The following is a 16,349-nucleotide window of genomic DNA, read 5'->3' as shown; positions in this document are numbered from 1 at the left end:
CAGATTGCTTTTATCCCTTGGAACATTTCTTGGTTTTCCTTAAAGGAAGTCAGAAAGATGTTTTCTATTTATAGCAAGCAAGACATACCTTTCGAGAGTGACGGATACCTGGTTTCGCATTTGTCTGATAAGAGCCCTACCTTTGACTCTTTGTCTAGACCAAGCATTCCAAGCTGCAGAGTTAATCCCCTGGTTATTTTGTCTATTTTAGATTCGCACTTAAGGAGACAGTCCGGGCATCAACATGTAATTGGAACTCTTTTAGGATACGTAAATGAGGGTGGTAATATAATAGTGTCAGATTCTTTTGTTGACAGACATTTATATACTGAGGATGGAATGCTCTCCATAATGATAGATACTCACGAAACAATGTTTGGCCTTAAACAAAAAATCAGCCCCAAGTTGCAAGTAGTTGGGTGGTACAGTACAAATCCAGAAATTAACTCTATTAGTTGCGCTGTAAACAACTGGTTCAAAGGCGACACTTCTAGCTCCAAGTTTCAACAGAGTCCTTTACTTTTGGAGCCTATACACATTACTGTTGATCCTTCGTTTTCCACTGGGAAGCTTTCCATAAACGGATACGTTCAGGTTCAATCTAGCATTGCAAGTTCAATAGTCGCCATTTTCCGTCCGGTCCCGTTGGAAATAGCAAGCAGTCTTTATGAAAGGCTTCACATTTCTAGAATAGTTAGGCCTTTGATGGAAAAACACCATTTAAATGCAGTAGGAATACCACCTAAACATTTTCCCAGAACAATTTTGGGACCTGAGGATGAAGTTTGCACCGTTCTTCCCTTAAACAATATTAGTAGTGGTTCTCAGACTAGCGAGGTGCTACAACTCATTTCAAAACTTTTGCTTATGTTTCAAAGATGCCAATCTTACATTCAAAGGGTTAAATCCGGTGAATTGCCAAAAAACTCTATGATTGGTAGACAAATAGACTATGCCATACACTCAATTTGCGATGTTGACGCTAATGTTTATGATATAATTAAAAACAATTCAACTCAGGACGCTCTTATCATTGGATGTCTTACTGAACTTACAAAGGTTCAGATTTCCCTTTCTGAAAAACTTCAATCCTTAATTATAGCTTAAATAATTATTGTCGGGTTTCTTGTTTGGTATTTGTTCTTAATATATTCAATTCTGTCTGATTGTACCTGCCTTTGATTCGAGCCCTAAGTATATTCCTGCCACACATGTAATCCGAGGAGCTCTGCTCTTCTTCCAGTAAACACCTCTATACAATAGTCACGAAAAATAAACGTATGAAGAAAAAAAGAGTTAAATAGTAATATAAAACAGAACGCAACATTTGGAAAAAAGAATAAATTCTCAACTAAGTTCCTAACTTATTTCTTGAAATTGCTCTTGTTCTCTCTTGCTTCGTTTTGACTTCTCAGTTCCTTTCTACATGCTTTCTGCAAAAGATCTATGTCTACTTGCGACGGCGGAAAGAAAATGTACCTAACTACGCTTCCTCTGATGAAACAATTCTTTAAAGACCCCAAGTGAACAAAACTGTCGTTTTGATTTACAGATGTATCGTTTAATTTAATGTTTAGATACTGATCTATGCTGCGAAGGGTTCCGGTTATTTGAAGATCATTCTTTAATTCAACTGTGACCACTACTTTCTTGTCAATAAGCGTTTGCAGAAAATTAAAGAAAAGCTGAAAGAAGAGTTAGGTTCAAAAATAAGTAGAGAAGCAAGAGTCACTTGAATTAATACAGGAAACACTTATTTAAAAGCAAGTGATTCTTGTGTATTAGATAATTGATACATTTGCCTCGGTTTAAAGGCAAATTGCTTTTTACCATCCTCGCAAACTTACCATTTCAATTTAAAATATTTCCTTGAATTACAGGATACCAGAGGAGAAATTTCGTATATTTGGCCAAGATAAGCAAACTTTGCTGGTTTATTTCAAGCCGTGTTTTTTTATTTTCATTTAAATTTTAATAAACGCCGGTATATGTATAAAAAATAAAGGGTACCGGGTTAATCAAAAATTTTGAAAATTACAAAAAAAAAATAAAAAAGAATAAGAGCAAAATACGGTGGAAATAGAAAACATAAAGAGACCTGATTATTTCTGGTAATTTAGGAAAAACAACAATTATAAGCGAGATTTGTACATTCAATCTGACACTGGTTATGTTGTAAGATGGAGAAGTTTCGTCAATTCGCAGATGAATCTACAGGTATAAATCCGTTCATTCCAATATGGGGACAGAAAAAATCGAGCATATTTCAAAAGATAATTAGAATTCCGGTGTTTGCAGCGAGACTAGTATTCCTTCTTCCTAGCATTATGATGTATTTTCTGTTCACACTGTTAATAGAGGCAGTATACTTTGATCACTTGAGAGTAATTTTGTTTTCTATATTCATAAATGGCATTTCAAGAGTAATTTTGTTTGTAACAGGGTGTATTTGGATAGAGGAAAGCACGGAAGACGTTCCCCTTTCTGATCAAAACTTAAGTTTAAAGGAAGAAGCAAACGGGAAAGGAGCTACAAGTAGAAAAATAATATTTTCAAATAGACAAAGTTTCACAGACATATTAATTTATTCTTCAACACTTGGTGATCCAGAATACATGTTTGTTGACAAATCAGGGGTTAAGACGGTATCGAATTCACTATGTGGAATACTTTATTCAATGGGATTTACAAACAATATTCGAGTAAAAAGTCTCCGGAACGGAAAGTTAGAGACTAAGTATAGTATCAGACCTTTAGTTGTTTTCATGGAAGAGGCAAACACAAACGGATCTTGTATGTTAGCCTGGAACAACACAGGTAAGATAGCTGATACTAGTGAGATGAGGGAAGTACTTACTAAAAATGTCGAGACAAGTGTGATAAACTACAACCTGGGGTCTTCGATATATGGTCCTCAGTTCACTACAGGGAATTTGCCCTTACATATAATTTTAATGCTCAGTCATATAACATTTTATAAGGTTAACCTTAAGTGGGTATCAAAAGATTACCTAGCAAATAAAATAAACTCAAATAGCATTTACCTAAAGAAAAACGAAGGAATTTCACTGAGAGAAATGCAAAAATTAAAAAGCATAGAGAACCGCTTGACTTTGATTCAAGAGGTTCAAGGAAAAACATCAGGTCTACCAATAGTTAGAAACGGTTTAGATGAGGCTATTTCGTTTATAGAATACTGGGAAAAAACAAACAGAGGAAAGTCATTGTAGTTGCTGTTTATTATATATAATATTTATTTTGTAGCAATAGAATTTACCTGTGTTTAATTACTGTTATTTTTTAACAGTTACTTATAAAAACTTAAATATGAGAAACATATGTTGAATTTTTGCCTATAGTCTGTTAACTTTGTCTCGAATGTGAGGAATTTATTGCTCTGATCGTGCACTTTTCAACTAATTGCTTAGTCTCTTTATCATAAAAGAACGCAAATGTACATGAATCACAGAGTTGAGAAGGATTTCTAGGCAAGTTAATAGAATTAAATATTGCTTTTTGAACTTGATTTACTCCGCATATCTCACAGAAAGTAAATGTTTTGCTGTGAGAATATGTTTGAATTGGATAAGCGGCCTTGTATGGACAATCATGTTTTGGACTGAACATCCTGATATTTGTAAAAGTAACTCTGTGTTCGCAATCTCCCGAGTGAATGTATGTGCAGTGATTGTTTATTGGAATCTGAATTTGAGAAAGCTTTAGGTTTTCCATATCATAAACTTTGGCCTTGTCATGCTTTTTGGTAAATCCCACCAGCTTATTGGCGTAATTAACGGAGTTTTTGTTTTTCAAGTCGACATAAAGATCACCTCCTATCTCAAAACAGCTTCCGGACGAACTGAAATTTAACAGTTCTTCCTCCAATATTGAATCATCACATTTAAATGTCTCTCTCAAACAAGCAAGTTTTTGAGAGTCCAAAATGTCAAACTCTGCAATCTTCATTCCTCTAACATGATGGTAAAACGAAACTGTTATTATCACTGATCCGTCCTCAACCATTTGTGCGTCATTTTTTCTTACTTTCTCAATACAATCTTCATATAGTTCGCTATTTATGTCAATTGAATGTGCCTCAAGAGCAAATACCTTTTTTTCAAACTTAATCTTAGCGAGGTAGTGTGGGAATACTATACTGTTTACACTCACAAACTGCCTTCTGAGTCTAGTATTCTTCGATAGATTAGTCAACAAGTATGAACTAAGAATATTTTGGTTCTTCCTTTTAGACAAAATTTCGTGGTAGCTTTTAAGCTCATTAGGTATTTCCTTTATCCTCCCTGCCAATCTTGAGAGTCTGTTTTGTGTGGATCTAGTTGGACTCAAGTTCTTTGCCTTCTCTAAAACCGTCGGATCTATGTATTTAAGGTACTCATTTTTATCTTCAGAACTCAAAATACGATTTATTTCTTCTTCTATCTCATCAGGAATTGTTCTAAGCTGGATATCCCTTGTGTTTTCTTTCAGGTAATCCAGTATACTCTTATCCTTTTCTGTGTCTTCCGAAGCTAATCTATTTATTGAGTTTTTAATTTCCAGACAACTGCGCTTAAAGTCGTCCGTTAGTTGAGTCTTCTCCGGAAAAGATGTGTTCAAATACGTGCTTTCATAGTATTTATTCGCTTTCCGAATCATTCCAGAGATAAGTAACTGATCTGACACGGGTATTTCTCAAGTTTCCGCCTTGTCCTTGAGTCAATGTATTACTATTTCCCCAAATAATCTCGTTTCCGTTTGTATTCGCCAAGTTTCTCAATGCAAAACAGAGTGAGACCTGAGAAGAAATAAAACAACATAACAAACATCAATATCTCTTCTTTATCCTTAGTTTTCAATCAAGTCAAATATTACTCAGGCAAAATGTAAATTGATTTATCACAATACAATGACTGGCGCGCAATGGTGCATTTAGGCGGTAACTGGTTTTGTCAATGGATATATAAGTGGAAATTTGCAGGTTCTTATTTCATTGATAATTTAGGAGATACTTCCACACTTTCCATACTTGGAGAAAAGACGGAAGGGGAAGCGTATTAGTAGACGTTTTTGTTGCATATTTCAATTTGAAATGAGAAAGTTAAAGTTTCACGAACAGAAACTCCTGAAGAAGGTCAACTTGTACTCGTGGAAAAAGGAAGATGGTGAGAGAGAGACCAAGATACTGAGGAGATATTACATTCAAGACAGAGAGGATTATACGAAATACAATAAACTATGTGGAGAGATAACAAGTCTTGTGTCGAAGCTCAGAAAATTACCTATAGACGACGAGTTTAGAAAAAGCATCTCGGATATTTTGCTCAAGAAACTCTACAATATGGGGGTGATTCCATCTTATACTAGTTTGGACGCGGTGAAGGAGTTGTCTGCTTCTGCTTTTTGCAGAAGAAGACTCGGAGTTGTTTTGGTTCAACTAAAGTTTTGCCCGAATTTGAAGGATTCCGTCAAGCTTATTGAACAGGGGCACATCAGAATTGGACCAAACAGAGTCACAAATCCGGCATTTCATGTCTCAAGAGAGATGGAAGATCATATAACTTGGACGGAGGGATCTAAAATTAAATCCATTAAACAGAAATTCAATAAGGAGTATGATGACTTTGAATTCTTGGGAAACTAACATTTTTTATCTCAAAAAAAGTGCTAACGGTTTCAAAACTAGTCTGTCATATGATTTTTGTACTTAAAGATATAGGTACCCTTTTTACTTGAAAAATAGTAAAAACACAGATACTTTCGCTTGTATATATATAGTTTTTCAATATTATTCCCGTATTAAATTCCAGTAAATAAGCCCATTTATATTCTTATACGTATGTAAACTTTATGACAATTACTTTTATGACATTTTGTCTTCTTACCTCCCTTAGATACTCCATTTGCTGCATTTAGAGATCTTCAGAGATGCGCGCGCAATCCAGGATGAAATTTTATACTGCAGTAACTCCAATATTGGTTACTGGTATAGCCTGGTTGGATTGTATCAACTGAAAATCAATCTGTTTTTAAAATAGGATAATGGAGAAGGATATCCCATATATTTAATAATATTGAACTATATTTTTATCCTAAACTGAAAGAGGACAAAAATACAGTGTTTAACATGCTCAAAAACTCTCTTCCAAGAGCAATTTCGATAGATTGTGAGATGGTAGGATGTGGAGATAAAGGTAAAACGTCAGTTTTGGGAAGAATAGCGGTGGTGAGCGACAGAATGGAGCTTCTTATGGATGCGTTTGTGAGACCGAGTCAAAGGATAACCAACTTTAGAACCAAGTGGAGCGGTTTGACCTGGAGTGTACTTAAAAACGGTGAGTCTTTTGAGAAAATTAGAAACAGATTCCTTCAAATTGTTGAGCACTACGAGAAAACAAGTAGTACGGGCCTGGTTTTTGTTGGTCACGATGTTTCTAATGACTTCGATGTCATTAAATGGTCTCCTCCAGATTCAAAAATTAGGGATACATCCACTTATGTTCCATTAAGGAAGATTTTGGTAAAAGCTTTGCTTGAAAAAGGTGAAATAGATCCGAATCAGAAGGAGGGGTTCTTGAGGCAAAAATCGTCTCTTAAAACTCTCTCAAAATTCATTCTCAACAAAAATATTCAACAGGGTTCACATTGTCCCAGGGAGGACGCGAAATCTGCAATGATGCTTTACCTTAAGGTGAGAGATAAGTGGGAAAGATCTATTCTGAACAATGAGACCACCTCAACTGTCAATCTAAACGAAGGAGAGTGTAGTGATACAAAGGACAATGACAGCGATCATTCAACTTCCTTTGCAGACATAACTAGTCATGAGGAATGCAACTTAACATTAACCTCGTGCAAGGAGAGTAAACTCAGTTCTTTGAACGACACGGGTACCGCTATGAGCTCATTTTCTGAAAAAAAAACTCATTCAAGAAAAAACGCATTTAGGAGACATAAAAAAATAAAAAAAGGTCGGAAAATTATAAAATAACTATTCTTATATCAGATTTAGCTTTGAGTTAGATGATAGTTGCGATGGGTGTGTTTTGTGTTAGGTCCAGTAATAACTGTCAGGATAATTTAGTCGGTTTTTAGCGGCAAAAAAATGTGTTTACCTAGTTTAATATAACAAAAATAAGCTTTTTGTTTTCAGAGAGTGCTCCAATAAGCGTCGGTTACTCGATGTCTGTCCACTTTTCCTGAATGTTTGTGTTCGAGATCTTGATCTGACGCAAAGAAATAGGATAGGCAGGCATTGGTAAACACAAAGTAGTCAGGGGATGAAAACTAGAGCGAAGCACTGAAATGGACACAAGAAACACATAATGGAGAGTACATTATATTTTATACTTGATTCGAGGAGCATATTTTTTAGAAAGAGGGAGTATTTTAGAGGAGTCGAGGATGAAGACAATATTATGGTGACTGGAACAGGAGTTTGGAGCTCGATGGTGCGTTTTTCGAGATTGTACAACATTAAAGGAGGTAGAAAAAAGAAAACAAGCATATATCTATGCGATTCGAATGGTTATTATTTAGTGTATGAAGGATATATATCGAACTTGACAGTAGATATGGAAAAGAACAAATTAATTGATAAATTGAGTGAATACAGTAGCGAAATCAGCTTGGGTGATATGTTACTGAGTTCTGTAATTTCTAAATGTTTGTGCAAGATAAATCAAAGTAGAAGGAACAGCTTTTCTAAGTCAGTTGAAGACAGAATAATTGTTATAGATGCGTCAAAAAAAGACGATTATATAAGTCAGTATGTGTCTTTATTAAATGCTGGTTTTGCTTCGCAAAAATTGGTAGGTTTCACTGAATTAAGCCGTAAATTTCTCTAATCTGCCTATAGGGAGTTGTGGTGGACATATTAAGTGTTTCAAGGGAACCATCATCATTACTAAGTAATTTTGCAGACATTTGCAATGGTTTGAATTTGAATTATAAGGAGGCCATAGACTCTGTATCATTAGAATACGGTGCTAAAAATGGAAATAGTGGTTATTTCAGTGTTTATAACAAGGAACGCAACGACCAGGGATTGACAGCGTTTCTCATATTCCACTTTTTGCCTTCAATAGAGGCAAGGGATGAAACATTTATAAGGGTAAATAGAACAAAGCAAACAGGTTTTGTTGTGTGTTTTTGTCACCATGATAAAATAGATATAGGATACGTTTGTTCCTCATGCTTATCAATTTTTTGTTCATTGTTCAGAGCTCCAATATGCTCTACATGTGGGTAAGTTTTGAATTAAAACATCAGAAAAAAAAATAATTCACTTTATTTAGTGCGAGACTAAAGAGGGTTCCAGTAAATCAAAAAACCCTTAGTAATTTAAATATTGAAGATGGGAAAAACATATTTTAGTTCCACATAGTTTAGAATGCATTGTGTGTGCAATGCAAAAATACGAGCACAAAATAAAAATATATAAATTTAAGTCACTAAGTAGGTTTTGTGAGAGAAAACCATTTTGTATCACTGTCTTCTTTAAAGCAAATAACGGTAATCTTTTTGTTTGACATCTTAACTCTTGAAATTTGTGGATTGATGAAGTTCGATAAATTAGTAATATTCAGTATTAATTTGTGTATTTTTGAACTATGGGAAATATTGGCAGTAATTTCGAGTAAAATAGAATTTGACGTGACCTCCAGCTTCGGTTTATCTTGAATTGTGACTTCTGGTTCATTAGGCATCATTTTTGGCAAGTCGTCCTTCATTATGTATATTTCAATACTGTCTTTGCGGTCAGACCAGGAATACTTGCTTATTTTTATTTCAGTCTCCCTTGAACTAGCATTTGCGTTGTCATCGTCGCTTCCATCCCCTCCCTTGTGCAAAAGAATGGGTTGTCCACCAGTAACAATTCCAGGACCCTGAAATATTTTGGCGTCTTTAAGGTCGCAGTTGTTGTTTTTGTGAGCATAGTAGTAACTGAAGTCTCCTTTCTCCTTAATGTTGCTCCTGAGAGCAGAAAGTTCTTCTTTAACGGAATCCATTACTTAAAACTAAACTAATGTATTGTTCTATATAAACGCAGGAGACTAGGCTATTTAACTACCTAAGAACATTATATTGCCTATTACTGCTTTTGATCGAATTTAGGGAAGCACTGTCTCCTTCTTCAATGAGTAAGTTGCCTCCTTTATTTTATACACAAATCAGGGTTCGCTAAATGCCCTATTTTGCGTTATTAACTTAACTTACTCAAAGAGGTTCTAAGGGTTTGTAACCGTCCCTAGCATTTAGTCACAATGGTCAAAGCGGGCCCCTTTGTCGCAACGTTGGCGCCTTTTGTATAAGGAAATATGTAATTTTATTGATCTTTAAGACATGTGAAAGAGGAGATTGAAGTTGTGACTGCAGCGTTAGTATTTGTAATAGTGACTGAGTCAGAGTGCTGATATGTTGCTTTGCGCGATTTCAGCCTTAAATGTGGGATTTTTGTACAGGTAAAGAGATGCAAGTGCGTGAAAAGTGATTGATATTATGTGAATGTGGTTAAAAATAACGTTGGTAATAAATGAAATTTTATTTTTAGATAATTAAAAACAAAGTTCCTGCAATTAATCAGAGAGAAGAACACTGGAGATGATAACAGTGTTGTCGTAAAAACTGCATGTTGCAGATAAGACTGAATTGGGGCCTTGACAGTTGTGATTGTACAGTGAATCTAATCCGTATACTATAGATTTATGCCTTATTGAATCGACATTTTCTGACTCGTTAGGTAGAGATATAGCTTCTTTGAAGTAGTAAAAATCGTTTTTTGAGTTGATATTGTAGTATTTAAATCCAAAATAACAGAGAGCAAGACCGACAAAATGGTTATTGGCATAGTTTAAGTTGCTTATTCTCCAAACTCCACCACAAACATTTACTTTTTCTATTGGAGTAGAGAAGTTTCTAATGTCCCAAAGTGAAAGTGTTTCATCGTAACTTCCTGACCAAAACAAGTGATTTTGTGAATGATCATATTTCTCAATGCACGTCACTCCCATAGAATGTGCATTCAAATTTTTAACTACGCCATCGTATATGGAGTTGCTCGTTCTTAGATCCCAGAGTGAGATTGCGCAATCATCGCCTCCTGTTGCGAGAATATTACCTTGTGTGTTGTCTAAAAAGGATACGGTCCAAACTTCTGTTTTGTTATGTGCAATAAATTCAGTATCAATGAATTCCATATCCTTAATTATGAAGACTCTCCCATCAGAGATGCTATAACATGTTTTCCTAGATGTATGAATTGATTTAAATCAAAGAGTTAAATGGAATTTAATGTATATAAATTGAGGAAAAACTTACTTTGTTCCATTATGAGAAACAGACGAAAGATCTAATCCAATTATGTTGTTGTTGTCGTCAACATTTTTTGATCTAATGCTGTTTAACAGCGTGTAATTCAGGGATTCAAGGTCAACATAGTAGTACTTAATTGTTTTGTTTGAGCACAAACATGTTATTAAGTCAGAATTATGACTTGAACAATTGTGATTATTTACGTTATTTGTATAGAAATCATCATCGAATTTATCCCATTCAAAATTAACTACACCTGATTCAGTGTTTATAAATAAGTCAGGTTTTGAGGCCTCATATGTCAGTTTGGTTTTGAATTTTTTTGAAAATTCATTTATGATTTTGTTCTTATTATAAATGGAAATTCCCCCAATTCTATTTTGCGTTAGTTCATCTTCAAGGAAATAAAGCCCAACTCCGAAATAGTCTCTGTTTTTCCTACTGAAATATATACAATCTGAAGGGTATTTGCATTCAAATGCAGACAATATCTCCATTTTAGTTCAGAAGTTCACGAAGAGTGGTTTTGAGCACGAAATAAGATAATTTAATTATTTCCCGAGAAAAAGAAAAATTTTTCAACCTTAAAAAACAAATAATATGAAATCTAATTGGCTTCCTTTATACAAAAAGATTTAAATTAGCTGATTTTATCCTATGCTAGTTGCTCATATTTTAATAAGTGTAATGCAAGTTTTAAAGATGATTGTTTATCAGGTCCTATATTTCATTCTGCGGGGTGACTAAATTAGACAATGTTAAATAAATGTAAAACTAATTTAAAGAAGAAAGTAAAAGTATATCAAATAGATGTCCATTATCTCATATATGTGTAGAAACAACCAAAACAACAAGCTATATCTGCCGTATCGGTAATTATTTCACTCAGTAAACTAACTTTAAATATCATACCGCCTTATTTTTTTTAAATAATTAAACCTATTTAACGGTATGCATGTAGAAAATAAATAATTCAAACTGATATTACGTGTGTGACTGTATGATAAAAATGCATGCTCCTCGGAAAGTAGTAGAGAAAAGACAGTGTTATACGAATTAGGTGCAAGGTCAGGAGGCTGTAAGGTTGGAGAGGAACCAGCCGGACATGAGAGAACGAAGGAAAGCGTTTAATGCAAACTTGCTTCAACCAAAACGGATATGTGAAAATTTTGAAGTAAAGCCAAATAAATATAACTTAAGGAATTTTTTCTCTTTTAAACACGCAATTACTTTCCACCTAAAATCAATTTTTCCTTGTAAATACTGGGAAATAAGCGGGCTTGTTTTTTTTTTTTTTGATTTTTATCCAAGACATTAGCAAATATTAAAAAATTAGCTAGGGCGGAAATGTAAAGAGAGAAAAGAGAGAAACAAATAGAAATATAAACTAGAAGACGCGTTAAGAGTAAGTTTTAATAGTGGAAAAGGGAGCAAAAGGGACAGGAGAGTTTTGTTTTAATAGTATAGCGAGATTTCGATATAAAAACCAAAGTTCGGGACCCTATGTGAGTTATAATTCGCAAATGATGGGGGTAATCATACTCGTTTTTTTGTGTTTTGAAATGTGAAGCATAAACAAGCGAATTTATACTATTGTTTCTCCTTCGTTTGCTCTCTTTGTTGTTAAATAGGTTTGTACTAACTATCTTCGAAAGTGGTTTTTTGTTTTCACAACTGTTTAAGTAATTCACTAGGAAAAATAAGGATGAAGGTTTTTAATTGAATTTTTGTCCAAGGGGCATAAATCCTCTTACTAATTAACTTTTTCAAGAGTTTAACAAAGTTTGAAAGGGTGATAAAGTACCTATTTAAATAGTTAGGGTTTATGGTATAATATACCGAGTTAAAAGTATTTGTGTATGTTAACCCTGTATAAAATTGTCATATTTATTTGGCAATTTAAAAAGTCTTTAAAACTGTTAAAGAACGGTGAAAGCAGAGATTTTTATAATTAAAATATAAAGTTGCATTTATTACTATTCGGGAGGTGTTATAAGGAAGAAATCATCTAGTTAATAAGAGCTGAGTGCAACTGATGTCTAACTCCTCCCATCCATATTCTTCAATGGAACGTTTGGGTTACGACCGTTCGTTGTTAAGGGCGGCGGACAACCTCTCTCCACTGGATAAGGCAATCAAGTATTCGAATTCAAAGGTTGTGTTGCAGAGACTGGTGGTTATAAGGGAATTTATTGATATTTGTCACGAGATAGGTTTTGTAAGCACTGTGAATTCACTTCTTCCGGTAATAAAACATCTGTCCAACGACAATGACGAGGAGGTTAGAAGAGGGGCATTGAGTATATTGGGTGACTTTGTTGGATTCTTAGTGCAGTCAGAGCCTGAAAAAGGTTACCGGACCGTTATATCAGGTGTTATTCCAATAGTAAAAAGTGTTCTTCTTGAGGGTATATATGACGATGAATTTGTTGACAAGATTAAGGGAACCGATGACAGGAGAAAAGGTAAATCTGATTTTAAAAAAGGATTTAAATCAGCAGCAGTCAATAGCGAGAAGCAAATTGGTTTTAAGAACTCGAGAAATTGCGAGTCGCCTCTAAGTTCTAGTATTTCTGTAAAAGAGGTGGCTTGTCAGGCAAGCATAACACTCTGTTCTCATTTGAGACATTTCGACAGAGTTCAATATATTTTATCTATTGGTTTGACCTTAGCTAATGATCTTGAAAACGAGGATTCCAGGTGTTTGTCAACCTGGATGTTAAATGGCATAGCAGAATACGTTGGCAGAGATTTATGCAGGCAGTACATAATACCGCAAATAAGGTGTTTAGGTGACGACCACAGCGAGAGAGTAAGGAAATTTGCAGCGATGAATTTGTGTGAAATAATAAGAATAAACAAGGAAATAGGCGATATTTTTCCAACTTACAAAAGACTTGTACTCCACGATACATATATGGTGCGACTCTGCGCAGTTAAAGTGTTGTTGGGTATTTCGAGTAGCATAAATATCACTTCCGAGAAGAATTTTTTTGGTTTGTTGTTAGATTTAAATCGCGAGTGCATTCTTTTTGATGATATTAGAAATGAATATCTTAAGCAACTTGGACCTTTAATTACACTTTTTCCTGAGCCAGAAAAAGTACCAGATGAAATACTTGATCTTTACCTTTCAATGGACAATATAGACAACGAAACTGTTAAAAGTGAGAATTCAGATGAATTAGTACGTAATACCAACGGTTATATCGGTCCTGAATTGAAAGATATAGATGCTAATTTAAACAACAGAGCTACTGATGCAAATATAAATGAGGCAAAAGACGGAGTTTCTAACAGTATTGACGGCATATTGAAGGACGAGATAAAGTTACTTCCTTTTGGAAATCAACTGGGACTCACATTTAGACAAGGTGATATAGAAGACCCGGCATATTTTTGTTCTTTTAGCTTCGCAGCTGTTTTTTCGCACGTTGGATCTTTAAATTGGGACAGATTTTGTGAATTGCTGTCGCGATTGGCAGGCAATCCTAGATACACTGTTAGACTCCCAGTAGCAGCATCAATTTCGTTAATATTGGAAAACGCCTTGTGTTTTTGCGAGAGAGAGCACATGAGTGGTTCCTGTTACTTCCCAAACTTAAATTGCGGAGACGGAGTTAGAAGTTATTTAGATTTATCTCTTTCAAGAAAGAGCAACAAGGAATCAGGGCCTACAAATTCAAACTGGGACAGAGACGAACAAAACACTTCGGTAAATAAGGGAGTTGACTTTTTCTATAACACTAGTATTAACGGAGATATGAATAAAAGCTTCAATAAAAATGTGCTTTCCAGAAACACATACAGAGTTCTGTGCTCATGCTCATGTACGCATACTTCAGAGAAACTCAGACCACTTTTATTAGTATTGGACAAACTTTTGTTGGATAAAAATGTGTTTGTAAAAAGAGCAGTATTGTGCTGTCTCTCTGACATTGTAAGATGTCTCCCGTTTGAATACCAAATAGAGACTGTGTTTAAAAAACTCCCATTAATACTTGAATCATGTGATAATGACTGGAGAAGTAGAAACATATTGGCTGTGCAAATAAGAAGCATATGCATAGATCTGAATTTGAGAAATAAGATAATAAGAAAGCAGTATTGTATGGAGAAGAATGAACACGAGTATTATAATGGAAACGGAGTATTTACTGGAAAACATGCACAGGAATACATATCACCTATTGCTTTTTCACTTATATTGGATCCGGTATCGGCAGTTAGACTAAAAGCTTTAGACTGTATTTCCTCGCTTCTAAGACTTTCTTCGCCTTATATATGGAATCATTTTCAAAATGGTGGCAATTTGCACGATTTGCCATTCCCGATTCACCCACCTTTTAAAGACTCAGAACGGACCAAAATGCTCACTTCTTGCAACAAAGGGGAGAGTAATAGTAACAATTCCCTATCCTCTTCGTCAATTTCTACATCCTCTTCCGCATCTGACGGTATTGGGAAGATGTTGAATTTGACTGCTTGCCAAAATTCGGATTTGATATCAACTGCAAATAATTGTGGAGACGACACAAGTCACGATCTTCAATCTGAGAGTAAAAATGACAAAAAAATGGAGCGAGATGTGATATTTATGTTGAATGAGATGGCACTTATTTGGTGCATATTAAAGACATTTGCTATATCTACAAAGTATCATCATAGACAAGAATACATTAAAATGTGTGACAGATTTATAAGAGATATTCCAAGGGGTTTTTTTAACACCTATTTCTTAAACCCACTTATTCTGTTAACTTCCGATCCGGTTAGGAACGTAAGGTCAACCTGGTTGAGAATAATAGGACCTCATATAAAAGAAAGTGGCAGATTGGCTCAGTGTGGCAATATAGTGGCTGCCTGTAAGCAAATGAAATTGTCTGAGGTGGACTCGGAATGTATTAAAAGCTTTGAAAGCATTAAGTTTTTGGACAAAGGGAGATTAAAACGCGTTGACTTGTTTTCAGTGAAGGACATATCAACGATAATTGAAAGAACGACTAAATATGACGACACTCTTAATTGGAACCAACAACCGTTAATTAAGTACTTCAACTTGTATTTGGAAGAGGTCATAGGGTCTTTGTGGTGTTTGAATAACATTCCAGGATCAGTCATAGGCAGTAGTGACGATTCTTCACAAACAAATTCTTCACGCGGAAGGCTTTCTTCGCTTCCTTCTTCTCTTGTATACAACTATAAGAAGCCTTATTATTCAAATGAGAGGTGTTCTGATTTGACTATGGAATATGAGATGATGCTGATGGAAGTGAGACCCAATTCATTACCAATTAAGTTCAATCTGATGCATTTGGATCCCGTAATTACATCTGACATCAATAACATTTTTACAATTAATGGAGTTAATATTAAAGACATATTTCCAGATAACACCTTGTTTTTCAGACCACAGCTTCACAGAAGAGTGTTACACAACATTAACGAATTTAAAAACAACGAAACCGGTGATGTTTATTCGGAGGAATCCCTTGATACCGTTTTATACATTCCAGGTATTTACAGAAACTATGACAAGTTTACGTGTCCTATAGGTACTGATAATATCTATAACGAGATAAACTACAATAGCAGCAACGGCTCCGTTCCGCACGAGAGGCCTGGAAAGAAGAACAGCTGTATTGGTAAGAAAAGTGCCACTGACGGCAAAAACAAGAATACCTACTCTGCTTCTGGACAGAAAGCCATTTTAAAAAAAAACCAGGGAAACAATAAAAATTCCATTAACACTGCGAACAAGGATGTACTGAATGTTTCGTTCGATCACAAACTTCACGAGGTAACAAGAAGGTTTTTCATGGTTGACATAACAAGAGCTGCAACAGACGACCTTTTTTGACTGCTTTGATTGCATTAGATGACATTTTTTTCGATTTTTATGTGATAAAAGCTTATATGGTTTACTTTTTCCTCTATAGTACTATTTTATATGTGCGTTTTCTTTTCATTTAACATTTTTATTGTCTCCTTTCAAGGATACAAAGTGTGTTTCTAAGAGACAGGGGAATGAAGATAAG

The 16,349-nt window shown here is 34.9% G+C and overlaps 9 protein-coding genes across 9 annotated transcripts; 6 read left to right on the top strand and 3 right to left on the bottom strand.

The window, feature by feature from the left end:
- Positions 1-57: 57 nt before the first annotated feature.
- FG386_001306 (eIF3-p47 with JAB/PAD domain) lies at positions 58-1,107 on the top strand (the record flags this gene model as incomplete). The annotated part of the gene is made up of 1 exon (XM_067340699.1): positions 58-1,107. One exon carries the CDS (start codon positions 58-60, stop codon positions 1,105-1,107), a length of 1,050 nt encoding a protein of 349 aa, XP_067198748.1.
- A 1,073-nt stretch (positions 1,108-2,180) lies between these two features.
- On the top strand, positions 2,181-3,230 carry FG386_001305 (apicomplexan conserved protein; the record flags this gene model as incomplete). The annotated part of the gene is made up of 1 exon (XM_067340698.1): positions 2,181-3,230. One exon carries the CDS (start codon positions 2,181-2,183, stop codon positions 3,228-3,230), a length of 1,050 nt encoding a protein of 349 aa, XP_067198747.1.
- A 133-nt stretch (positions 3,231-3,363) lies between these two features.
- FG386_001304 (uncharacterized protein) lies at positions 3,364-4,656 on the bottom strand (the record flags this gene model as incomplete). Its single annotated transcript, XM_067340697.1, has 1 exon — positions 3,364-4,656. One exon carries the CDS (start codon positions 4,654-4,656, stop codon positions 3,364-3,366), a length of 1,293 nt encoding a protein of 430 aa, XP_067198746.1.
- Positions 4,657-5,089: 433 nt separating this feature from the next.
- On the top strand, positions 5,090-5,641 carry FG386_001303 (S4 domain; the record flags this gene model as incomplete). Its single annotated transcript, XM_067340696.1, has 1 exon — positions 5,090-5,641. One exon carries the CDS (start codon positions 5,090-5,092, stop codon positions 5,639-5,641), a length of 552 nt encoding a protein of 183 aa, XP_067198745.1.
- Positions 5,642-6,124: 483 nt separating this feature from the next.
- FG386_001302 (uncharacterized protein) lies at positions 6,125-6,988 on the top strand (the record flags this gene model as incomplete). The annotated part of the gene is made up of 1 exon (XM_067340695.1): positions 6,125-6,988. One exon carries the CDS (start codon positions 6,125-6,127, stop codon positions 6,986-6,988), a length of 864 nt encoding a protein of 287 aa, XP_067198744.1.
- A 334-nt stretch (positions 6,989-7,322) lies between these two features.
- Positions 7,323-8,248, top strand: FG386_001301 (uncharacterized protein; the record flags this gene model as incomplete). The annotated part of the gene is made up of 2 exons (XM_067340694.1): positions 7,323-7,808; positions 7,856-8,248. 2 exons carry the CDS (start codon positions 7,323-7,325, stop codon positions 8,246-8,248), a joined length of 879 nt encoding a protein of 292 aa, XP_067198743.1.
- A 202-nt stretch (positions 8,249-8,450) lies between these two features.
- Positions 8,451-9,008, bottom strand: FG386_001300 (uncharacterized protein; the record flags this gene model as incomplete). Its single annotated transcript, XM_067340693.1, has 1 exon — positions 8,451-9,008. One exon carries the CDS (start codon positions 9,006-9,008, stop codon positions 8,451-8,453), a length of 558 nt encoding a protein of 185 aa, XP_067198742.1.
- A 567-nt stretch (positions 9,009-9,575) lies between these two features.
- Positions 9,576-10,808, bottom strand: FG386_001299 (WD domain protein; the record flags this gene model as incomplete). Its single annotated transcript, XM_067340692.1, has 2 exons — positions 9,576-10,245; positions 10,318-10,808. 2 exons carry the CDS (start codon positions 10,806-10,808, stop codon positions 9,576-9,578), a joined length of 1,161 nt encoding a protein of 386 aa, XP_067198741.1.
- Positions 10,809-12,346: 1,538 nt separating this feature from the next.
- On the top strand, positions 12,347-16,171 carry FG386_001298 (HEAT repeat family protein; the record flags this gene model as incomplete). Its single annotated transcript, XM_067340691.1, has 1 exon — positions 12,347-16,171. One exon carries the CDS (start codon positions 12,347-12,349, stop codon positions 16,169-16,171), a length of 3,825 nt encoding a protein of 1,274 aa, XP_067198740.1.
- Between the last annotated feature and the right edge of the window lie 178 nt (positions 16,172-16,349).

The sequence above is a fragment of the Cryptosporidium ryanae genome, assembly GCF_009792415.1.
Source record: "Cryptosporidium ryanae isolate 45019 chromosome Unknown contig_23, whole genome shotgun sequence".
Taxonomy (NCBI): Eukaryota; Apicomplexa; class Conoidasida; order Eucoccidiorida; family Cryptosporidiidae; genus Cryptosporidium; species Cryptosporidium ryanae.
This window is presented reverse-complemented; position numbering and strand designations above follow the sequence as displayed.